At 43.0% G+C, this 21,855-nt stretch overlaps 5 protein-coding genes across 5 annotated transcripts; 3 read left to right on the plus strand and 2 right to left on the minus strand.

Annotated features, from left to right (window-relative positions):
* Positions 1 to 3,540: 3,540 nt before the first annotated feature.
* On the plus strand, positions 3,541 to 4,160 carry O0I10_003146 (uncharacterized protein; the record flags this gene model as incomplete). Its single annotated transcript, XM_058483218.1, has 3 exons — positions 3,541 to 3,583; positions 3,641 to 3,870; positions 3,942 to 4,160. 3 exons carry the CDS (start codon positions 3,541 to 3,543, stop codon positions 4,158 to 4,160), a joined length of 492 nt encoding a protein of 163 aa, XP_058345837.1.
* Positions 4,161 to 4,787: 627 nt separating this feature from the next.
* O0I10_003147 (uncharacterized protein) lies at positions 4,788 to 6,265 on the plus strand (the record flags this gene model as incomplete). The annotated part of the gene is made up of 3 exons (XM_058483219.1): positions 4,788 to 5,033; positions 5,181 to 5,380; positions 6,226 to 6,265. The coding sequence occupies 3 exons, from the start codon at positions 4,788 to 4,790 to the stop codon at positions 6,263 to 6,265; spliced, it is 486 nt and encodes a 161-aa protein (XP_058345838.1).
* Positions 6,266 to 6,958: 693 nt separating this feature from the next.
* Positions 6,959 to 10,820, minus strand: O0I10_003148 (uncharacterized protein; the record flags this gene model as incomplete). The annotated part of the gene is made up of 12 exons (XM_058483220.1): positions 6,959 to 7,042; positions 7,107 to 7,220; positions 7,272 to 7,631; positions 7,696 to 7,903; positions 7,969 to 8,130; positions 8,191 to 8,271; positions 8,332 to 9,350; positions 9,415 to 9,511; positions 9,564 to 10,034; positions 10,119 to 10,218; positions 10,303 to 10,481; positions 10,702 to 10,820. 12 exons carry the CDS (start codon positions 10,818 to 10,820, stop codon positions 6,959 to 6,961), a joined length of 2,994 nt encoding a protein of 997 aa, XP_058345839.1.
* Positions 10,821 to 11,118: 298 nt separating this feature from the next.
* On the plus strand, positions 11,119 to 15,095 carry O0I10_003149 (uncharacterized protein; the record flags this gene model as incomplete). The annotated part of the gene is made up of 18 exons (XM_058483221.1): positions 11,119 to 11,337; positions 11,397 to 11,554; positions 11,613 to 11,668; positions 11,729 to 11,854; positions 11,912 to 12,015; positions 12,065 to 12,154; positions 12,218 to 12,498; positions 12,560 to 12,742; positions 12,809 to 13,035; positions 13,115 to 13,183; positions 13,269 to 13,394; positions 13,465 to 13,517; positions 13,581 to 13,687; positions 13,749 to 14,136; positions 14,193 to 14,361; positions 14,421 to 14,519; positions 14,580 to 14,727; positions 14,786 to 15,095. The coding sequence occupies 18 exons, from the start codon at positions 11,119 to 11,121 to the stop codon at positions 15,093 to 15,095; spliced, it is 2,913 nt and encodes a 970-aa protein (XP_058345840.1).
* A 413-nt stretch (positions 15,096 to 15,508) lies between these two features.
* Positions 15,509 to 16,954, minus strand: O0I10_003150 (uncharacterized protein; the record flags this gene model as incomplete). The annotated part of the gene is made up of 2 exons (XM_058483222.1): positions 15,509 to 15,991; positions 16,061 to 16,954. The coding sequence occupies 2 exons, from the start codon at positions 16,952 to 16,954 to the stop codon at positions 15,509 to 15,511; spliced, it is 1,377 nt and encodes a 458-aa protein (XP_058345841.1).
* Positions 16,955 to 21,855: the final 4,901 nt, after the last annotated feature.

A 21,855-nucleotide genomic window follows, 5' to 3' on the forward strand; every position in this document is an offset into this window, starting at 1 on the left:
GCTCTTCGTCTATCGCTTTCTTGGTCATTTCCCATCGCTGCTCAACCAGGCGAAGATTGCTTGTATTGCGGTGTGCTTGATAGCTGATATGGCATCATCCATTGGAATCCATATGCACCAAAGCAAGTTGCTAAACGTAAATAAAGCTGCTTTCTATGCATGACTATCTGCTGTTCATGTGAAAAAGGTTGCAAGTAGAGTTGCTGCAAGTAACTTGGGTCGATGAGTAAAGACCTTGCTGATGGCAGCTGCTGTTCGTTTGGTTGTGGCAGAGGAACGTGCAAGAGCATGTGTTGTAGTAGAATGACAAGGTTGTGAACGCTCCTTGAGACAAGAAGCGAACAGCAACTGCTGGAATGAATGCTGTTACGTTTGAGCGTGGCAGAGGAGTGTGCATGACAATGTGTAGTATCAAGGAAGGCACGTGTTGAAGTAGAGTGACAAGAGGCTGCGTACACGCCATGGACTTGCCATTCAGTCAATGACAATCGGATCAAGACAAACGTAGGATTGACATGATGGGTGGAAGCAGGACAATCGTTCGCGGGTAGTAATTGTACTTGAATGGGGCAACAGTTGAGAATGGGAGGAAGAAGGAAGACGCGGTGAGTGGAAGAAGTGGAAATTGAAGAGGTTGATCTGATGTTGAATGACATTTCTTTGTTTGAGCGTAACTCATTCTTTACCCTCTCGGATCAAGAAAGTTGAATGAGGCAGGTGATTGGATGGAGCAGGACAATCGTACGTATGCATTGGATTGGACAACAAAGGTGAATGGCAGGAATGCGCTATTAGCTGGCAGTTTACAAATAACTTTGCAAAATGATTTTTGTGAAATTGGATGATACTTCTGTGTTTGAGCGTTTTTCAGTCAAATCCTCTCGGATCAAGAAAGTTGAAGGATGGGTATGCTGGGCTGGAGCAGGAGAATCGTTCAAATGCATTGGATTGGGAAACAAAGATGATTGGGAGGAATGGGCTATCAAGTGGCAGTTTACAAATAAGTTTGCAAAATGATTTTTCTCATATTGGATGATACTTCTGTGCTTCAGCGTAACTCATCCAGATCCTCTCGGATCAAGGAAGTTGAAGAATGGAAATGCTCAGCTGGAGCAGCAGAATCTTTCACATGTATTGGATTGGGAAACAATGAGGAATGGGAGGAAGTGGCTATTAGCTACCAATGATGAATAGTGCATAAGGTATCATCCATTACCCCTTCCAGTCATGCAAAACTGCTGAGTTACACAAACACGACCCTCTGCATCTTTTGCTCTGCCAGGGTCCATCTACTTGACAATGAACAAAGACCACTCTTCATATAGCATCACGCTTACAAACATAAAGGTGCCTGTATCTCTAAACTTTACAATCGAACGTGGGGTTTTGAATAGAGCAATGGGCTCAGCTTGGCCAACAGCACCTTGTGTGAAAGTTTCGCGTTCAATGTCGCAAACAGCCCAAAAAATATTTTTTGGTTGTCGTCGTTGAAGAGGTCGACCCCCAGATCCAGTTTGGCTGGTAGCGACATTGCGAAATCTGGGATTGGCAAGCTTGATCGTGAAACTTTCACACAAGGTGCAGTTGGCCAAGCTGAGCACATTGCTCTAATAAAAACCCCACGTTTCATTGTAAAGTTCGGAGATACAGGCACCTTTATGTTTGTTCTCGTGATGCTATATGAGAAGTGGTCTTTGTTCATTGTCAAGTAGCTAGACCTTGGAGAGCCAAAGATGCAGAAGGATCTCTTTGGGTAACTCAGCTAAAAAGTCAGGACTTCAGGGACAATGCATGATAGGTACGCAACCCTCATTTTCAGGTCATACATTGGCAGCTAATAGCCACTTTTGTCCAATCAGCATTGTTGCGAAATCCACGTGATGGGAATGATGCTCGTGCTCCAGCCGAGAATTTCCATCATTCAAGTAGCTTGATCCGAGCTGATTTGGTTGAGTTACGGTCGAACAAGGATTAATCAGCTGAGACATTCGAATGTATGCTGATGTATGGATTGATGTAATCTCTCTTTGACCGTAGCTCAGCCAAATCAGCTCGGATCAAGATAATTGAATCAAGGAAATGAATGTCTGGAGGAGGAGCATCGTTCCATTATGATGGAGTAGACAAAAGTTGGTGTTGGGTGGAAGTAGCTGTTAGCTCACAATGTATGGGCTATTGTCAATAGTATACAGTATCATCCTTCCATCCTTGCAGTCATGCAAAGTAGCTGAGTTACACAAAGAGGTCCCTCTGCATCTTTTGCTCTGTCAGGGTCCACCTACTTGACAATGAACAAAGACCACTCTTCATATAGCATCACGCTTACAAACATAAAGGTGCCTATATCTCCAAACTTTACAATGAAACGTGGGGTTTTGAATAGAGCAATGGGCTCGGCTTGGCCAACAGCACCTTGTGTGAAAGTTTCACGTTCAATGTGGCAACTAGCCCAAAAAATATTTTTTGGTCGTCGTCGTCGAAGAGGTCGACCCCCAGATCCAGTTTGGCTGGTGGCGACATTGCGAAATCTGGGATCGCCCACGATGAACTTCATACTTTGACACAAGATTCCTTTGACCCCGACAAGCACGTTGATCTATTAAAGAGCCCATGTTTGATTGTAAAGTTTAGAGATACAGGCACCTTTATGTTTTACATATGCTGTAAGCGTGATGCTATACGGGAAGTGGTCTTTGTTCATTGTCGAGTGGCTGACCATGATAGAACCAAAGTTGCTGAGGGACCTGTTTGTGTAACTGGAGCAGAGGGGAACGAGACATAAAAGCGTCAATACTATTGGTGGAAAGATGCATGAAGTGGCTCCATCCCCTATTGCAAGGTCCGCCTATGATAGCCCGATAGGATGGTTTCTTCTTATATAAGGCTGCATACGATAGCTTTAACTAAAACTTGTCATAGGTAAGCATGGCATGTTCATGTACTCATGTCACATTGTATCACTCCTTCTTGGACATAACGAAATAAGCTTACAATGAACCAAGCTTATGTATGTAGACTTCTTCAATTCCGCCACAGTAAAACGATATATAGCTTAATTACAAGGAATGTGTTTAATTGAATCTCGAGTAGTGGTCAAGTGTATAGGCTATTATTGAGGGATCTATCTCCATAGCAGTACAGTAACTGTAGCAAGCGGGGTGCCGTAGAGTGCACAAATTGGGAAGTGGTAGGAACGACAAAGAACCACTTCTTCGCTCTCACTTCACAAAGCGAGGTAAGAGTAACTCTATAAACAAACTACAACACAATAACAGATAGCATTCCTTTCAATGTACAGCGCCAATTGGGTGAACAGGTGGTCAATGGCAACGCTTTCCAGTTGCAGACATTCAACAACAAGTACACGCGCGATCTACCCATGACACAAGCTCCCATTGCAATACAACATGTACGTTCCATCGCTGCATTACTTTATTATTCAAGTTGGACGTTGAGATATTCAAGTTGACGTGTAGTTTGCTGTTGTCTGGTTCATACAAGATTTAAAAGGGGCGTCGTGTGTCGTGTGTATTCTTTTCCATGGTTGTCACACAAGGAACACGTCTTTACATTACTACTTTGGGTATGCTGACATGAAAAGCATATGCTGTGATTGTTTTCTCACGTTGTATTATTATAGCATATTATTATAGCTTGGGCATGTTGGTGATGGTACCTCTGGCAGCAACAGGATACGGATCTCAAAGCAAGAATGCTGTGCGTTGGCTCAATGGTACGCATGATATTGGATCTACAACGCAAGACTTGTTGATTAACAAGCTTTACAATGGAACAGCAGCAGCACAATATGGATGGCATGGAGATACGGGGTTTATTCGAGGGAAGGAGGCTATTGAGAAGTATCACAAGGTAAGGTTGTTCATTATGGGAGGATGTGTTGCCATACAAGTGCACTTACGATGGAAGCTATGTAGTGAAAGGATCAAGAAGGCTTTTCCTCGGTCATATCATTGGCGCGTCAAGAAAGTTATTGTACTGTGTACTGCCTTGGGGAGACCATGTTGCCCTTACCACCTCCTGTGGAAACATGTGCTCATGGTGCTATGGCTTATTGCAAGACCAATTTAAACACGCATCCTCTGTTCACTGTTGCAGCATGCGGATCCACGGCTCAATGTGGTGTCAAAGTCGACTGGTGAAGGGCTCAAGAGTCTCTGTTAAATCCGGTGTTTTGGCATCGCGCTTCCTTCGGGAAAGAGCTAGTAGGCAGTACTGGTACCTTGGCATTCTTTGGCGTTGCACCCATTTTTATTACTATTATTTCTGGCGGCGGCATTGCTATAGCGGATCACTACACCCTGATTGAGAGATCCAAGTACGTATCATTTCAACGTCTTTTGAAAGCTTTCTGCTGGGATCGAAGTATGCTTGTTGCTGACATCATGTGTCTTTTCAAGATGTGTCATCATTCATTGAGGTTCTCGTGATTACAGCTATCATTGCTAAGTATTGTTTACATGTTTGGAGGATTGTTTACGGTGGATCTTTTATAGGTGGATCATGTCAGGATCAAGAAGCGGCGTCTATAGTATCTTTCAGCATCAGCCTTCCTTATTATGTACATCGTTCGATGATTCTCGTTACCACGTATTGGACACTTCCTTTGATGTGCACTTCCAACAACAAAGCAACAACGTCTATATCTTTCGGTGTCTCCAAGCTTTATCTCTGATTGTGGTTCTGGTCGTCGACATTTCTTTTGATGGATCTCCTGCTACGCATGCCTGTTATCGGTGGATCATATCAGCAACAAGCAAGAAGCAGCAATGAGCAACAGAGACCATGTCTTTACCGTCAACAACATTTACTCGGTCCTCTGGTGGTCCTCGTTATTGACCAATTGCTTTCAAGAGCATTCTGCAGCGCATGTCTCTCATAGGTGTATCACATCAGCAACAAGCAACAATGTTATGTATCTTTTTGGCGCTATCAAGGTTTATCCGTCGCTCAAGGCTTTCGCCGTAAAGTATCGCCCCCTTCCTTTGGAGAAACGGCTACTAGAATTGGTCATTGTATGGATATCTATGCAGCAAGGAAATTGGTTTTGGTTGCTGGGTTACCTCAAAGCTAAATTAGTAATACTCTCATTTATAGGTCTATCATTCCATCAAGCTATCTCTTTACATGCTCTTTGATGCCATGGAAGCCTCTCCTTGCAGTTATCAGTGGCGATCCCTATAGCTTTGAAAGACGATGATCAGCATTTGGATTTGGGTGGGGTTCTCAGAAGCAAGCAAGCGATCACTGATATGAGGATATTGGATCATCATACGGATGTCGTTGTCAAGGATACCGTTTCCATGGTTGTGGAAATCAGCTATCTGCAACTCGCCTCTTATTGGTGGATCATCAAAGCAACGTTCGTTATCGGCGCCATAGTTTTCACGCCCTCATCATGTCTGGGTATCACTTTCAAATCACTGTACGTATGCCTTGTACAAGTCATCATCCCCATGCGTGCTGTTCGGCCGAGACATTCTTTATTTGTGGTGCGTGATGGTTGTTATTCTTCCTTAAGAGGGTGTCGTGTGTACTCACTTCCATTGCTACGAGAAGGGTGCTTGGCAACAAGATATTGATCTCATCGCAAGAAAGCTGTATGCATGCCCAAAAGTGCAGTTATTTCATTCGTTTCTGGTGCTGATGATGTAAGTATAGCTCCAATGACTCGATGAAGATTAGCGTATTCTTTATGCTGATGTGGGTCCTTTTATGTAGATGAACCATTGAAGCAATTGTTCTTGGTGTCGTTTATCAAGGCTTACAACCACTGCTGCTGCTTTACTGAAATGAGGACCATTGCAACAAACAACCTGTTTACAACATGTGCTTCTCGAGTCCCAAAGATTATAGCCGACATTCTTCACCATTATTCCTACCAGCAGCACGCACCCGGTGAATCGTCGCAGCAGCATTTCTTTTCATCATGTCCTTCAATGTTGCACAATCTTTTTTTGGTGATCATGTATCGTTCCCCTTAAAGGCATCTACAAGTATTTCTTGGACACCAACGTTATCGATCATCATATGGATTCGGTCGACCTGTATCATCTATTGCCTTGGGAGACCAACAGCGCGTATCTTGGTTATCAGATCACTGCAACAAACCTATTCACCATCCATCCATGCAAGCCGTGGTAGTTGACGTCGTTGACCCTTGTGAATCAGCTTTCTATGCATATTGGTTGCCATGTACTTTCCAAGGATGAGATCGAGTCGGTCCCAGTGGCACATTCAGGATTAGTTGTTATTGTTATTTGCTATGTGAGGATAAAATTGGATCTCCCGGAGTATGTAACAAATCCTACAAGAAGTAAAGTCTGCTTTCACCATTTTACTAGAGATTACTTAAGCAACCTTGCTGCGAGCTTCTTGTGATAATACTCTTCGTGATGAGAGCATGGATACATTGATAACAGCAATTACCAAAGTTGTAAAGGTGTGAGCCCTGCAACGTATTGAATGTAGCATGTAAAATATCATGTAATGGCCAACCTGTTCTACACTACCAGCAGTATCACACAAACACGCCCTTCTGCATCTTCGGTTCTTTAGGACTTTGCTGCTTGACAATGAACAAAGAGCACTTCTCGTATAGCATCACGCTTACAGCACATGTACAGCATAATAGTACCATTATCTCAAAAGGTTCGTAATTGTTCATGGGTCTTTGTGATGAACCTTGCATATGCGTTCGGTATCTACATACAGTCCTGCCAGCCCTGCGGATCGCTTCATCCAAACGTACATAAGACATGTTACTATAGAGAGATCAATCAGGGCACGAACACAATCTACAACATGATGATGCCGCGTCATTTATTATGCTCCACAAATATAGATAAACAAACAAATAGACGCACAGATTATATTAAAGGCATGTTGCGCTGTTATTGGTTTATCCAAATGTATTAGATTTATTGTAAATGTGGCTCCACTAGGATGCACTTGATCGTGTCCTTGATGATCGTTTTGGTGTTGTTTGCACTGGGGATGGTGTTTGTTGTGCTTTGTTGAGTGCCTGTAGATTATGTTTATCAGGAAAAGGAATCAAACCTCGTAAACTATCCCTTGCTCGTGTATACCTGCATCCTGCTTTTCATTGATTCTATGATATAGTTTTGACGTTTTGTAATCTCGTTTTTCAACTTGCATTCTCTGGTGCCTTTGGGATTCAACCATGCTAGCAATTGTTGGATCTATATATGGAATAAGAGATGGCTCAACTTGATGAAAAATGATCCTTTTACCTCTTCTGGTTCAGAATAATAACGCCACCAACTTGTGCTGCATCCTTCAGTGTTGTCCATTCTCTCCTCTAACCACGAGCTTTCATTTTCTAAACCATGGGCTTTCATGAGCTCAACGACGAACCAACGTCCACCACCGCGACCCCATGGTTGTTCAGTAAGATGTTCCTTTCGATCGCGCTCCATAATCATTTGAATATCCACATCACTTGGGCTTTGAACATATAAACGACCGGTGCCATAGGTACTCGATGTGCCAATATTGTCCATATACAAGTATCGGTTGTAAAATCTGTCGCGGCCTAAAGGTCGTATCCGCAAAGTGGAGTATTTTCGCATATCCTTTTCCAGCTGCTCCTCCTACACGTACATACAAGGTTTAGTTGACCTTGAACGTATCTCCATGACCATTGTAAATCCATACCTTTTTGCGTAATGCCCGTTCTTCTTCTTCCAATTTACGACGCTCCTCAGCCTTTTGTCGTAATTCTTGGCTTCGAGCTTTGGCTGCTTCACGTTGCTTTTGTAATTGTCGTTGTCTCATCTCTTCCTGCTCCTTGCGTTTCTGCTGCTTTTGTCGAAGTTTTTCTTGTCGAGAACGATGGCGACGACCATGACGTCTACGAGTTGCACTATATACCACAACCGAAAAACGGTTAAAGAAGGCTTTCTCCCCTATCACCCTTTAGCCACTTACGAATCGCTATCATCCGATTGCGCTGAGTCTTCACTTGAATCGTTGTTGGTATCAGAATCACCCTCTGATTCGCTTCCAGATTCCTCATCCTCGCTTGAATCCTCTTCTTTTTCTTCTTTATCCGCACGATCACGGCGATCTAGTTCTATACGTCGTGCAGTGCTATTATTGGAAGTATATATATTAGATCATGCATGCACCCTCCCAAAAAAGGTTACTCACAGGCTCTTGCTTTCTTTGTTCAATTCCACTCTTTGTCGTCTAAACTCGGTAAGTTGTTCCTGACATTGCTCCATATAGTCCCTATAATAAAATCGGTGAGCATCCGAATCACTCTTGCTTGTACCTCCTTTGTATACTTACTTTATAATTGAAGTTTCATTAACAGCCTCCATCAGAAAACTGAGAATCGCAAGTTTGTGCTTGATGCTCAAAGTGGGGTATTGGCGTTCTCGTTCTGCGGCTGTTGAGTTGTTCCGGGGGACCAAATGTCGTAAAATCAAGTCGAGATCAGGTATCAATTGGGGTGTTGCCGTATCATTGAGACAGCCGATCAATGCTGTTTCCCATCCTTTTCGATTACTTCCAATCTCCTTTTTGTCCCAATTCTTTCCCAATTTCAATTGCTCGGCATCTCGCCATCCACGTTCAACCTTGCCTCGTCGTAGGCGTGAAAACGCTGTATCCTTCACTTGAGGTGATGACGACGATGACGATGATGATGATCGTCCTGATTCATTTTGTTCATCCAACATATCCACATAATCCTCCATTGTAATCCCGCTCACAATATCGCTGACCGAATCCTGATTGCGTTCACTGATAATGGCATTAAGCAATGCAATGTTGCTATCGACCAAGATGGATGTTTTGGTATGTTGCTGTGGGCTTTGACATAAGACTTGCTCAAAATCATCAATGCTGAATGGCGTCAATTCGAGTGGATCTGAAAATACATTGAGGAAGGACCACACAGAGATGAATGTCTCGAATAAATCATCAGCAATGGCGGTATTCTCATGTGGGATTGGACGTGCTGCTCTTCCACCGCTTGGATAAGGAATAGTCTCGGGACCATTGTATACGTCAGGTGACATGTCAACCAATTCCCAATTGAGATTGGGGTCCTTGCGATAAATTGGCAGATCCAAGTCTTCAATAGGGTACTTGACTGGTATAGGCTTTCGCTTTTGTTCTTTGAATCGTTCCTCTTTGATGTGCATACGTCGAAATGGTCCTTCATCCTGCCGAGCCCGCTTTTCAATCGTATCCTCCTCAATCACTTTCCTTTTCCTAATCAGGTGTGCATATGCAAGATCACGTGCTTCTTGGAGATGCGCTGGCAACGTCATGTCGATTCCATAATGTTGAGCGACAACAGGCTATGATGATGATCCAAGTTAGCTTCCATCATCCCCACCCAATATCCAACATTCATATACTCACCTTGACAAGCCATGGTGCACCGATGTAACTATCTTTTTGTGCACATTCCCTTACAAATCGTTGCAATAAATGACGACAAAATACACGTCGATCTCTCCTATAAATGTAAATGTCAATAGTGATCGATAAAATGGGATGGATGATAATACCTTATCTCTTGGATTTGGACTATGCGAGCACAATTCTCAATTGGCATCTCATATTCATTGATCAGTTGAACGCGAAAACGTAGTGGGATGGTAAAAGGCACATGACGATCATTCATTGGATGCGATGGTAATGTTGTCGATGGCACATTGGCGTGGCCATTCATATCATAAGAAGATGGATGTTGCTGTGGTACGACATTGGGTGGTGGAGGAGAAGATGATGCTGATGATGAAGAAACTGGAGCTGGATGTAGAAAAGCATCAGGGAATCGCAATCGACCGTTGGGTTGACGAGGTATTTCATCGGTCTCTGATTCGGTTTCTTCAGATGATGAAGTCGTCGTTGTGGTATGTGGTGGCTGATCATGTTTGTCGAAGGGTCTAGGATGTTGTTGTTGTTGTTGGTGATGAATCATGGGAAAGATGCCAGGATGATCTGAAGGATAAACATCTAAAATTTTGGCAAGATAGCTGACACATAAAAAAATCCCACCTAGTGAGTAACACCATATATGTGTGTGTATATGCACACTCTCTCTCCATCCAACTACTTACACATGTTCTCCAAGTTCACAATGAACAACTTCCCCAGGAGCGAAATTGAATCGAAAATAGCTGAAGATGTCTTCCACCAAAGGCTCCAAACGAATCGTTTCTAAGCAATACCCCATATATGGATCAGCAAAATCCCCTTGTTTTCCCACATTTGACATGTATATCTCCTTTCTCTCTTACTTACGAAACTGTATCCGATGCAACATGCGTTTGCGCAAGGTCTCGCAGAATCGAAACTCGGCTCGGTTGTGTTCATCTCGACCTTCACTCTCCAATGCTTGTTCATAAGTGAGATTGGATCGCCCGGTTGCTTCACATGTCCAGATTGGTTGTCGATACATCAAGAGTCGATTAACGTATGATCTACACGCATTGAATCTCGTTAAGGATTGAATAAATCAAGTGATTGTTCCTGTATCCAGTCAACCATGCTTGGTAACAAAATAATAAAACAAGTGAAGCGTTATGCATAACAGTATACTCGCGTGCGATGTATATGGATGGGTATACCCGCCTTTTGTTGTTTTAACGTGTCGAGTTGAAGAAGCAAGCATTAGATGCAACGATGAGGAAAAAAGGATACTCGTAATCGGTGAAGATTTCGTTTGTGAAGCGCAGGTACCATACTTCCTTCCGCTTTCGTCGTGCGTCGTACGGTGGAGGAGCAATAAGAGGCACACGCTTGTTGTTAAGCAAGGGCATGTAATAGGGAAGGAAGAAAGAAAGAACTGTAAAGTAAACAAGGAGAAGGTGGAAAGAAGAAAGAAAGCCGACAGGGTGTGTGTGTACAACGGACAGCCAAACAAGCAAAAAAAGAGAGAGAGAGAGAGAGAGAGAGAGGTGTGAGTGAAATCACAAAGCATCGACGCTCGGTGTTGTTGCTGAGTGTCAAATTTCACAGGGCAACCACCCACCTTTCTTTGTCCATGATTTTCGCTACTGACAAAGAAAGCCACACTTGTCCTTTCCTTCTTCTTTTCCCCCATTCTCCCTCTTCATTATGCTGCGCTCGAAAGCATTCGTCAAACGTACTCGCAAAGGAAACGTCGTCAAGGTCGTCAAAGAACACTACCTGAGAGACGACATTACTTGCTCTTCGGCCGCCTGCAAAGCTTGCGAACAACAATCCCTTCCGATCTTATCAGCCAACCCACGCAAATCAGAGCTCGCCGATCGTCCTCATTATGTCATTCCAGACACCAATGTCTTTATGAATCAGGTATGGATCTATGGGTTCATGCGCGCGATCGGCTGGTATACTCATTCTTATTTTACAAGCTCGATATCATGGAACACCCTTCAATCAAAGACGTTATCGTTTTGCAGACTGTTCGTGAAGAACTTCGCCATCTAAGCCTTGCAGTTTATAACCGTCTCAATGCGATCTTGGCCGATAAGAACAGACGCTTCTATCTCTTTGCAAATGAGCATCATCGGTAAGCTCGAAAATGGATTTTTATGCATAGCGGCATTCATTTGACAAGCCAATTTTAGTGATACATTCCTTGAAAAGCTCAAAGATGAAACACCCAACGACCGTAATGATAGAGGTAAGAAACGTTTGCTTGATTCAGAAGCATCTTTGGTATTGATATGGCTTCTTATGATAGCTATTCGTGTTGCAACCCAATGGTATACCAATCATTTGAAGGAGAGTGGCATCTTGACTATTATGTTGAGTGACGATCGTGCCAACCGAGAAAAGGCTGCTTCAATGGGCGTTAAGAGTCAATCAGGTATAAATCGAGGTATTGAAAGGAGGAAAGGATGACACTAAATCAGTGATAAAATAGTGCGTGATTACGTACGAGGAATGAAGGATGTCCCAGAGTTGCTTGATATGCTTGCTGCACCAAAATCAGAAACCACGGAAGCGGACAAGATTGTTTTTGAAGAGGTAGGGTAGGCTGCATTATAGTATGACAATCTTCTCATCTTCATTATAGCATTTATCACCAGCACATATCGCCAATGGCATGAAGAAAGGAACTCTTATTCAAGGTAGTCTCAACGTCAGCCAGCATAATGTATTGGAGGTATGTATTTATTGGGCATGGTTTTCAAGGGAAGGAACAAAGACCAATTCCATTGTTATGTAGGCTACCATTGTTGGCAATGTTGATGGTGAACCAAAGACTATCTATATCCTTGGTCGCAAGAACATGAATCGCTCCATCCAAGGCGATATTGTTGCTGTGGAACTCCTTCCCCGAGATCAATGGAAAAAGAGCACATCACTTGCTGTCGAGGATGAGGAAGATGAAGAGAAAATGCATGGTGAAATGGATGCCGTTATGACTGAAGCCAACGCTATGGACAAGGATGAAGTCGGCGAGCCTACAGGAAAAGTGGTGGGTCTTATTCGTAAACGATGGAGACCGTAAGGATCATATGACCTTTTGCATGCATTTGTTTTCTAATGTTTTGGATGGCATTTTTAGTTACTGCGGCTTCATTGTCAAGAACTCGGTCCATTCATCCGAAGGCTCTACTGCAGCTGAACGAGTTATCTTCAGAGCACTCGACAGAAGAATCCCTCCCATCAAGATCAAGACGACGCAAGCCCACTCCTTATTGGGTAACCGTATTGTGGTGTCTATTGATAGTTGGCCCGTAAACTCTGTGTAAGTGGAATGGATCATGTGATGATTTACGTACATGCTTTTATTAACATGACGAATGATTTATAGACATCCGATGGGCCATTTTGTCAAGACACTTGGATCATCAGGAGACAAAGAGACTGAAACAGAAGTTTTGCTGCTTGAGCACGATGTACCCTATCAAGAATTCTCAAAACGTGTTTTGGATGACCTTCCTGCAGAGGGTGATGATTGGGTGGTAACTGAGAAGCACTTGACAACTGAGAATCGTCGTGATTTACGTCACTTGAACATTTGCAGTATTGATCCTCCAGGTAAGTAGCGATACAAATTTATGCAAGTGGCATGCTGACCCGCATCGGATTTTTCCCTCCTTTTTCCCCCCTTGTCAAGGATGTACCGATATTGACGACGCTCTTCACGTACGACCCCTTGAAAATGGAAACTACGAAATTGGTGTTCGTAAGTGTGATCTTCGATTTTACCTTTTCTCAGCATAGTAATACTGATCCATATATACACATTTATGATCTTAAACCCGATATAGACATTGCCGATGTGACCTATTTTGTCAAACCTGGACAAGCGATGGATACCGAAGCTGCTAACCGTGGTACTACCGTTTATCTCGTCGACAAGCGTATTGACATGCTTCCCGCCTTGTTGGGTACAAGTAAGTGCATTCTGGGATCATAAAGGGATACGCATAGAATGATTATTGATTTCCCAAATGCTGAATTTAGACCTTTGTTCCTTGCGATCTAATGTTGAGCGCTTGGCATTCTCGTGTATTTGGGTAGGAACATATTGTTTGGAGCATTATGGACAAAGTACTAATAGCACGTTCATGTATCTACAGGAATTGACTAAAGATGCGGAGATTGTCAACGTCGACTTCACAAAGAGTGTTATTCGTTCCAAGCATTCATTTACCTATGACGAAGCTCAAACACGGATAGACGATGAGTAAGTGCTTTGGATGAACATGTTACTATTATGGTCAAATGTTGAGTGTGTTGTCATATAGGCGTATGCAAGATGATGTTACGAAGGGCATCCGTATCTTGAATGAGCTTGCCAAGAAGCTGCGAAAGAAACGTATTGAGCGTGGTGCACTTACATTATCAAGCCCTGAAGTGAGATTCAATTTGGAAAATGATTCACAAGACCCAGTTGATGTGGAGATGAAGGAGCTCAAAGAAACCAATGCACTGGTTGAGGAATTCATGTTACTCGCCAACATCTCGGTGGCCCAAAAGATCTTTTCACATTTCCCAATGTCAGCACTTCTCCGTAAGCACGGTTCGCCTCCTGTCAACAATTTTGATACCCTACGAAAGGCACTGGGTGAAGTTGGTATCACACTCAATGTGGAGAGCTCCAAGGCATTGGCAGACTCATTGGATGCAGCAGTGGTAAGTACCTACCGTGCTTAGCTGGGTATGCGGATACTAATATTCGCTTCGTATAGCTTCCCAACGATGCTTATTTCAACAAATTGGTGCGCATTATGACGACACGATGTATGATGCAAGCTCAATACTTTTGCTCAGGCACAGAATCAGAAGCAGAATTCCGCCATTATGGTCTTGCCACTCCCATCTATACGCACTTTACATCACCTATTCGTCGTTATTCAGGTACGTTGTTGTTTTCTTCTACAACCATAAATGAGCTATTTACTAACATGCATCGATAGATGTGATCGTCCATCGATTGCTTCAAGCTAGCATTGATCCAGATGTCACTTACGGACAAGAGCTGACAGATAAGACCAAGATGAAAGAGTTGTGTGATGGTAAGTAGACGGATATGAATGTGCAAATGGCATCAAGCTTATTCGTGTACTTTTTTCAAGTCCTCAATCATCGTCATCGCATGGCACAAATGGCGGGTCGTAGTTCAGTGGAGCTGTATACCAACATGTTTTTCAAGAACAAGACATTGGTTGAAGAAGGTCGTGTTATCCGGATACTCAAGAATGGTTTTGTTGTGCTTGTACCCAGGTATATATCAAGATGCGCATATTATATGTACGATGCTCATGATTTTAATTTCTCACAGATTTGGCATTGAGAGCATTGTTTACACAAGCAAGGGTCCTGATGAGCCATCAGTTTTCATTTACGATGAAGAAAAGAATGCACTTATCGCTGGTGATGTGATCATCAAGATGTTTGACACGGTCAAGGTGGAGATCAAGGTAGAAGGTGATGAGACTGGCATGCGTCAAAAGATGCGTATGTCACTTGTATATCCACAGGTGCCTGGTCTAGAACCTAGTGATCAATCGGGCAAGAAGCGCAAGGCACAGGAAACAAAGAATGGCGATCAAAACACAAAGCGTCAAGCAAAAGCCAAAGTAGCAGCATAATAATAAAGGTCATTGTTTTTGTTTTTGTATGTAGTATACACAACCACGTATTCCTTTTTCAATCATAGTGATCTTATTAAGCGCACAATGGCACCACTTTAATTAGATGATGGATGATGGCCTCAAGCCAAAAGTCATTAAATGATTTCATTTTTCATACTATATGATTACTACGATTGTTTTCGATGATGATGGTGGTGGTGATGAGGAAAAGCATAGGGACGGAAAAAGAACATAGATTGGATGCCGTCGTATAAATTAACAACTAATTTGCGTATAGAGTAACAAGGAAAGCCATGCAGTGACAGGGGAAAGAGTAACAAAAAGGAGAAGTGACAAGTAATGTATGTAAAGATATGCAATGAGTGGATGTGAATGGGGAGAATGAGGAGGACAAGAATGATGGTATCCACCTAAGCGAGGTGCTGTGTTGTAGAGAATGCTTGAGCGGGTATATGAGCTGAGGAGGAGGATGGTGGTAAATGAGTAACAGCCATCTCTGGATGTGATGCAAGGTTGAAGCAATCAAAGGCACCATTGTCGTAACATCCACTGATAGAAATAGGTGATCCAGTCACTGAATTGGAACCTGATGATGCCGAACATGAGGATGATGCAGCAGCAAGAGGAGGGGTAAGTTGATATTGAGGTGTGATGGGGGCGCAGTCGAGATGAGAATCTTGAAATTGCTGATAGAAATCCATGGGAACCAAGGAGGAGGAAGAGGGTGCTTGAGGATGTGTAGAAGAATAAAGAGCATTGCTTGGGATAATGTCGCCGGCCGTGCTGGTGGCAGTGGTAATATTATCTACCATGTTGACAGCCGGCCACCTTGTTGATGCTGCTGCCATCTTGTACGATGACGTATCATTTTCAGAAACACGACGTTCTTTGTACTGCAAAAAAAAAAGTCAAAGAATGAGCATTGGTGATTATATAATCTCGCTTTCGCATTAAATACATACCTGAGATTGATCAATAGAAGGATCAAAAACAGCATCACATTGTACAGGGCAAGATTTCCTACGCATCATGTTGGGATCTTTAACTTGAGCCAGCGGATGGGTTGGCATGGTGAGCCATTCTTGGTCATCGTTTCCAGGGATACCCATGTGCACCAAATTGCTGTTTCCTTGTTCATACGATGCCGCAGCTGCCACAGCAGCTGCCATGGTGGCAACGGATCTCACATTATCTTGTTGCTGTTGCTGTTGCTGTTGCTGTTGCTTTTGATCATGATGTTGATGTTGCCATGGGAGATAGCCCCATGTTGGCTGGACATCCACATTACCGGTGGATGCTGTGGCATGTGATCTAGGAGGCAAATAGCTTGTAAAAGCAGGCTTGTCAGATTGTGGTTGCACATTTGCAAAGAATTGGGAAAAGAGAGCACATTGGTCCATATCATCTGTCTTCTGAGATGTGGTTGCTTGGTGTGGGTATGCATTTTCCTTGGTGTTTTGTCGCTGTGTATGGGTGTCATTGGTGGTTTCTTGATAGCAAGTGGTGTATTCAGAATAACTTTTACGCCGTTGCATCTTAGCTTTGGCTCGTCGATTTTGAAACCAAATCTGCACGCCGCGAGGTGTCATGTCAAGCTTTTGAGCAAGCACACGACGTACGGTTGCGTTTGGTTTTGGGTTCTCAGAGAAAGATTTCTCCAACACCTTTAGCTGAGCTCGTGATGTGCGTCTTCGATGCTTGATTTCAAAAGGATTATAAAAGGTTGGCCGAAAATCACCATGTGGGAGTTGATGAAAGGTTTCTAGCAAATAATTGCAATCGGATACACCATTAGACGATGAATTGTAAAAGCTTGTGGTTGCGGGGATCGTAAACGATTGCTCGAATGTTTGCATAGTATATCGATTGACGTGTGGTGGCGTATAACAGGTGAGTGGGAGAAAAGAAGCTTGATGGATGCAGATTGATTTGAAACTTGAACGTCTAGTTTATATAGGCAATCAAGGAAAGTAGCAGCAGTGCGAAGAAGACAAGGAGTAAGACAAAAAAAATTCCAAAGAAAAAAAAGGGGTGAAGGAAGTGGATAAAGGGTCTAGGAATAACACGATGATACTTGTGAGAATGGGATGCAGGTCCTTATTATTACTATCGCCGTTCTTCCTTTCTTCTGTACTGCTGTAGCTGCTTGAATTCTGGCGTGTTGATGTCCCTTACTACTAAGATCATCCAGGGAGGTGACACAACGCGGTTCCAGGGTAAGGCGGGTAGAACACCTGTCTAATTATGCACGTAATGGCAACAACTAATCCAAAATGAACAATAAGGGGTGAGAGCGCTTGTGATTGCAATCACACGTTTGACGCACACAATCGCTTTGTAACATCAATCATCCATTCGGTGTTGTCGTAACATGCTATTTCGCAGTAAGCAACCATCAAAGCCTCGAAAGATGTTGTAGTAGCTTATACAGCAATGTGTCAATCGAACGATACATTTCGGCTCAAAATGGTTATATCAAGAGTTTAATGACGGGGCTCGTTGAACCCACTAGCAATGGAGATGTATTTCTTAGAGTGGTATGTACATAGGACATTAGAGCTTCGAGATGTAGGATATACACAGTGTCAATTAAAATGACAACCTCCTCTCCTCTCGATATCCCTTTTCTTCACTCCCAATATTGTTCCAAGTTGCATGCTATACCATATTGCTGACGTGGTCCAAGCGATTTGTCTCCTTGCATAGAGGTAGCATAAAATCTTCGTTCGTTTTTTCTAGGAATTTCGTACCCGATGCAAATTGATCCCAACCCCTTTTATTGTCTGTGAGTTGTAGGATTGTACTACAAGCAACATGTGTAAAGATCTTCTCAAAGCCGATTTCATGGAGGAAGCTTTGAGTGTAGCACAATGGTGTTGGCCTGTGCCTTTTTCTCACGTCTCGGTTATTAATATGCAACTTGGTCCAAGTTGGTCATAACCCGAATGGGGACCCCTAGACATGAAACAGGAGATGTTCTGACATTAGCCGTGGATGCCGTTTAGGTCCTTAATGAAAAGTGTAACTTTAGAAGAGATGACAAGTATACCAACAACATGACGATAATCAAGCTCAACATGTCGCAATGTTAGTTTTCGTATGCCAACTTTTATGGATTGGGATTCAGGAGAAAAGTGTATATAGTATCGTGCATGCAGAATGACCCAATACGCATTAAATGGCCACGCAAACAAATCCAATGTGACATCCTTGATGGCAAGTGCTTCAGGTTTTTGTTGATGATGATCTTGGAGCCCGCCTCGCTGCATGCAGATGATTTCCCCCTTTCCCTCCCGCTCTCACAAACACCCACCGGATTCTTCCCCTGAAATGCTATGACCACTCGGCATTGGGGTATTATTCCTTTCCCCCTATTCAAATATCTATCCAAAAAGATGGAGCCAAGAAGCAAAATGGGATCTGCACGAATAATCCAGCACCTTTCCACCATCCAAATATGGGAACGTTAAGCCCATATGATGCGCGATGGTTTTACTTTTGTGTTTACTCGATCACCTAGCAACGTAACCCAAACCATCTTGTCATCCAGAACGTTGGCACAAGTAAAGGCTTTCGTATGCTGAGTGATGAATAACTCAACATGTGGTTTCTCCCATCTACAGATGAAATTTAAGATAAATAGCAGGAGCAACATCGAAACAAAACTAGCGATCTCCTAAAATTATTGATGAAGTTAATAGCCACCAGCGGTATGCATATCTCAGCAGAGACCTTGATACTGTAAGACGCTTCATCCACTATTTGGATAGGATGCATACATTTAGAGCTACTAAATGCTCTCCCTCTCTTTGCTCGCCTACGCATCTAAAGATCTTCGGCTAGGCGTGGAGCATCTCGATAGCAGGGGTTGACTACTTTATACCAGTGCCCTGATGAACAGGGCACATAACGAGGCCTGTTGCACTATTCCTGGTATCCCTTTCTTCGGTAATCCTGTTGTCAAATTAATCACCTACATAATACATGCCACATGCTTATAACACAATGACATCGTACATGATGCTGGACTTTTGCCACTTATCCTTTGGTCATCGGCTTATGCATTGTGGAGGCTCAGCTGACGATATTAGCAGTAATCAACATGCCCAATACAATCGCTACTGGCAAGAAGGGAGGTAAATGGGAGCAAACTTTAAAACCAAGTTCTCCTGAATGTCACCATACGGGACGTGCATCGATCGTGCATGTATATCTATATCACAAACTGTTCCCTATATGCACCGTATTCTCGTAATTCGGTTGGACGACATACCCACAATGGGGAAATGAGAGACCTATATGCATTAGCGTTATTTACCCAACTTTACTACAAATTCGAAGTTGGCGAGAAGGAACAAAAAACTGGAACGTCAAGCTTTTTTGGGCTTGTAAATCACACCTTGGATTTCCATTCAGCTTTTCTTACGATAGCCTACAAACAAATTTATGAAATCTATGATGTTAGCATGCCTTGGAAATAGGCCATTGGCATGATTGAAGATGCATCTCGCTTCGTGAGCATTACACTTGATACTGTGCCATAAAAAGGTGTGTGCACGTACATATGCCAATTCTTCTGAGAATGTGCATTGGTGTCAATGCCCCGTCAACTGTGAGCAAACGCATCAGCCCCTTCGGCTCTCTATGGAGGAATGCGAGTGCCCCTTGTTGCAATATGCTTTTTTGACAATGTAACCACCAACTCGGTAAACGCCTTGTAATGCTGCATACTTTGGATAAAGTTACACAATACACAATAGGAAAACAGGGGTGATCGTCATTACTTACCATTGACAGTTTAGGCCATCATCACATAACAGATTGCCGTTATCACGCCAGCGACGCCATCACACCAATTACTATGTATGAATTCAGGCTGATTGTTTACAAAATGAGTTTTTTGGTCAACGGAAATTGGACAACCAACGAGGATGGTTTATGCATATGCTTGCAAAAACAACATGAGCAATGCTGGCGCAAATTACAACCTCCCCATCTCAAGATAGTTTACTCTATTACATCTTCCATCACAAGGATGAGTATAAAGTTAACATCAAGATTAACGTAATGTATCTGGTATGCCATCATTGGCTGCCTCATGAACCTTGAGCTGCTCACGTGTCTCCTTTCATAAGTAGTCTATCGTACGACGTATACACATGTGCGTTCTGCATTTGCCATTTCTATGCATATGGTGAAGCACCACAGCTTAGTCACGGCAACTTGCCAATCATTTCTATTTGAGAGGTACAACCGATTCGTTGGGCAAAACCAAGTTTACTAGCCAAGCTTTCATGTAATTACGCTAAAGCAAAATCAAGAGGTAGAAAAAGGAGCATCGTGCATGTGCGTCAAAATTTGATTACGAGAAGCTAAGCCAAAAGCTATCTTCTCAAATGCGTGAATTGGATGTATGCTTCGCGATAGCCCACAATAGATCTGCAAATTAATTGAACTGTAAGATGGCTTCGATTGTTGATGTGAACCGGCTAAACACTCGATCCACATAACATTATCACAATGCCGCCTTAACAAGTGCAGGATGGTTGCCATGGTATTAGTAGCCTAGGAAATGTTGCCATGGCAACATGACTGTAAATTGCCAATACCGATTTTCATTGATGAAGCTGCATGTTGTTAATCCGAACACCCAATACCAGCGGCAATCAACTCTAATTCAAATTTCGCCAGGGCAAGGATTATCAAGATAAGAAGGGAATGCATTTGATCGAAGAAGCGTTGCCTAATATTATCAATGCCCGCGGTCCAGAACACCAAAAGCACGCCACTAATCCAGAACCATGTACATGGATAGATTAAGAACTTGAATGTATGTACGACGTCGTGGGAGGTTTCTTGGGCAAAGCCGCCTCTCAAAGATTATGCCACTTTTCCTCTCTCGATGTTGCAGAGAAGCTCTTTTCTCTCTCAGACGTACACAACAACGTCCATGGCCATAATTACAAGCACGCCTTGTGATGTATGCGATAGCCAAAGCAATTTTGCCTTACAACCACCTACTTACAGAGCACCCAGATACAAGGTCCTTACTCCATCCACCGGCCATTGTCATAGCAATATGGCTTTATGTGCTGCCCACTAAAACAGATTATGTGGTAAAGACCAATTTTGATGGGCTTACTTAACTCTATACATATCCCACTTATTGATTGTCCTGCTGTATCTTACGTAACCTACCATAAGGCGTGGTGCATTGTTATAAGTAGTATACAGGAGAAATCGATGTTTCAAGTGTGATAATCAAAATACAAACTCGACCAAACGCATATCGGTGATTGACAAAAATCATTTTCGTGGCATAAGAGCAAGGTGGGTTTGCAGCAATGAAGGTGCATCCTTGTGCATGGATCGATATTGGGTGATTTACATGTATGATGCTCTCCAAGGAAAAATGGTTCTTGATGTGGTCAATTTGCACTATTGATTGTGCATGCAATGGTGTCGTGCTTTCGTATACACCTGCTATAGCTGGATGATGATACTGAAATGGGCCACCTTTTACCTATCACTCAGCTGCATGTGTATGCAGGATAGCTGTATGAAGTATGAACGTGATAGCTTTGTTGTGCGGGGAATGCTTGTTGCCGACATTATCCAGCATCATGCCATGTGCATGGATGGTACGGCTTTTTTAAGTCCCCCACCTAAATCCGTGATAAGCATTTACACGTGTAAATGTAGCACTGTGTGTGATTGTGTATGTTGATTGTTTCTCTTGCCACCCCATTTTCCCCTG

Source organism: Lichtheimia ornata, assembly GCF_029851405.1.
Source record: "Lichtheimia ornata isolate CBS 291.66 chromosome Unknown scaffold00010, whole genome shotgun sequence".
Lineage (NCBI taxonomy): Eukaryota > Fungi > Mucoromycota > Mucoromycetes > Mucorales > Lichtheimiaceae > Lichtheimia > Lichtheimia ornata.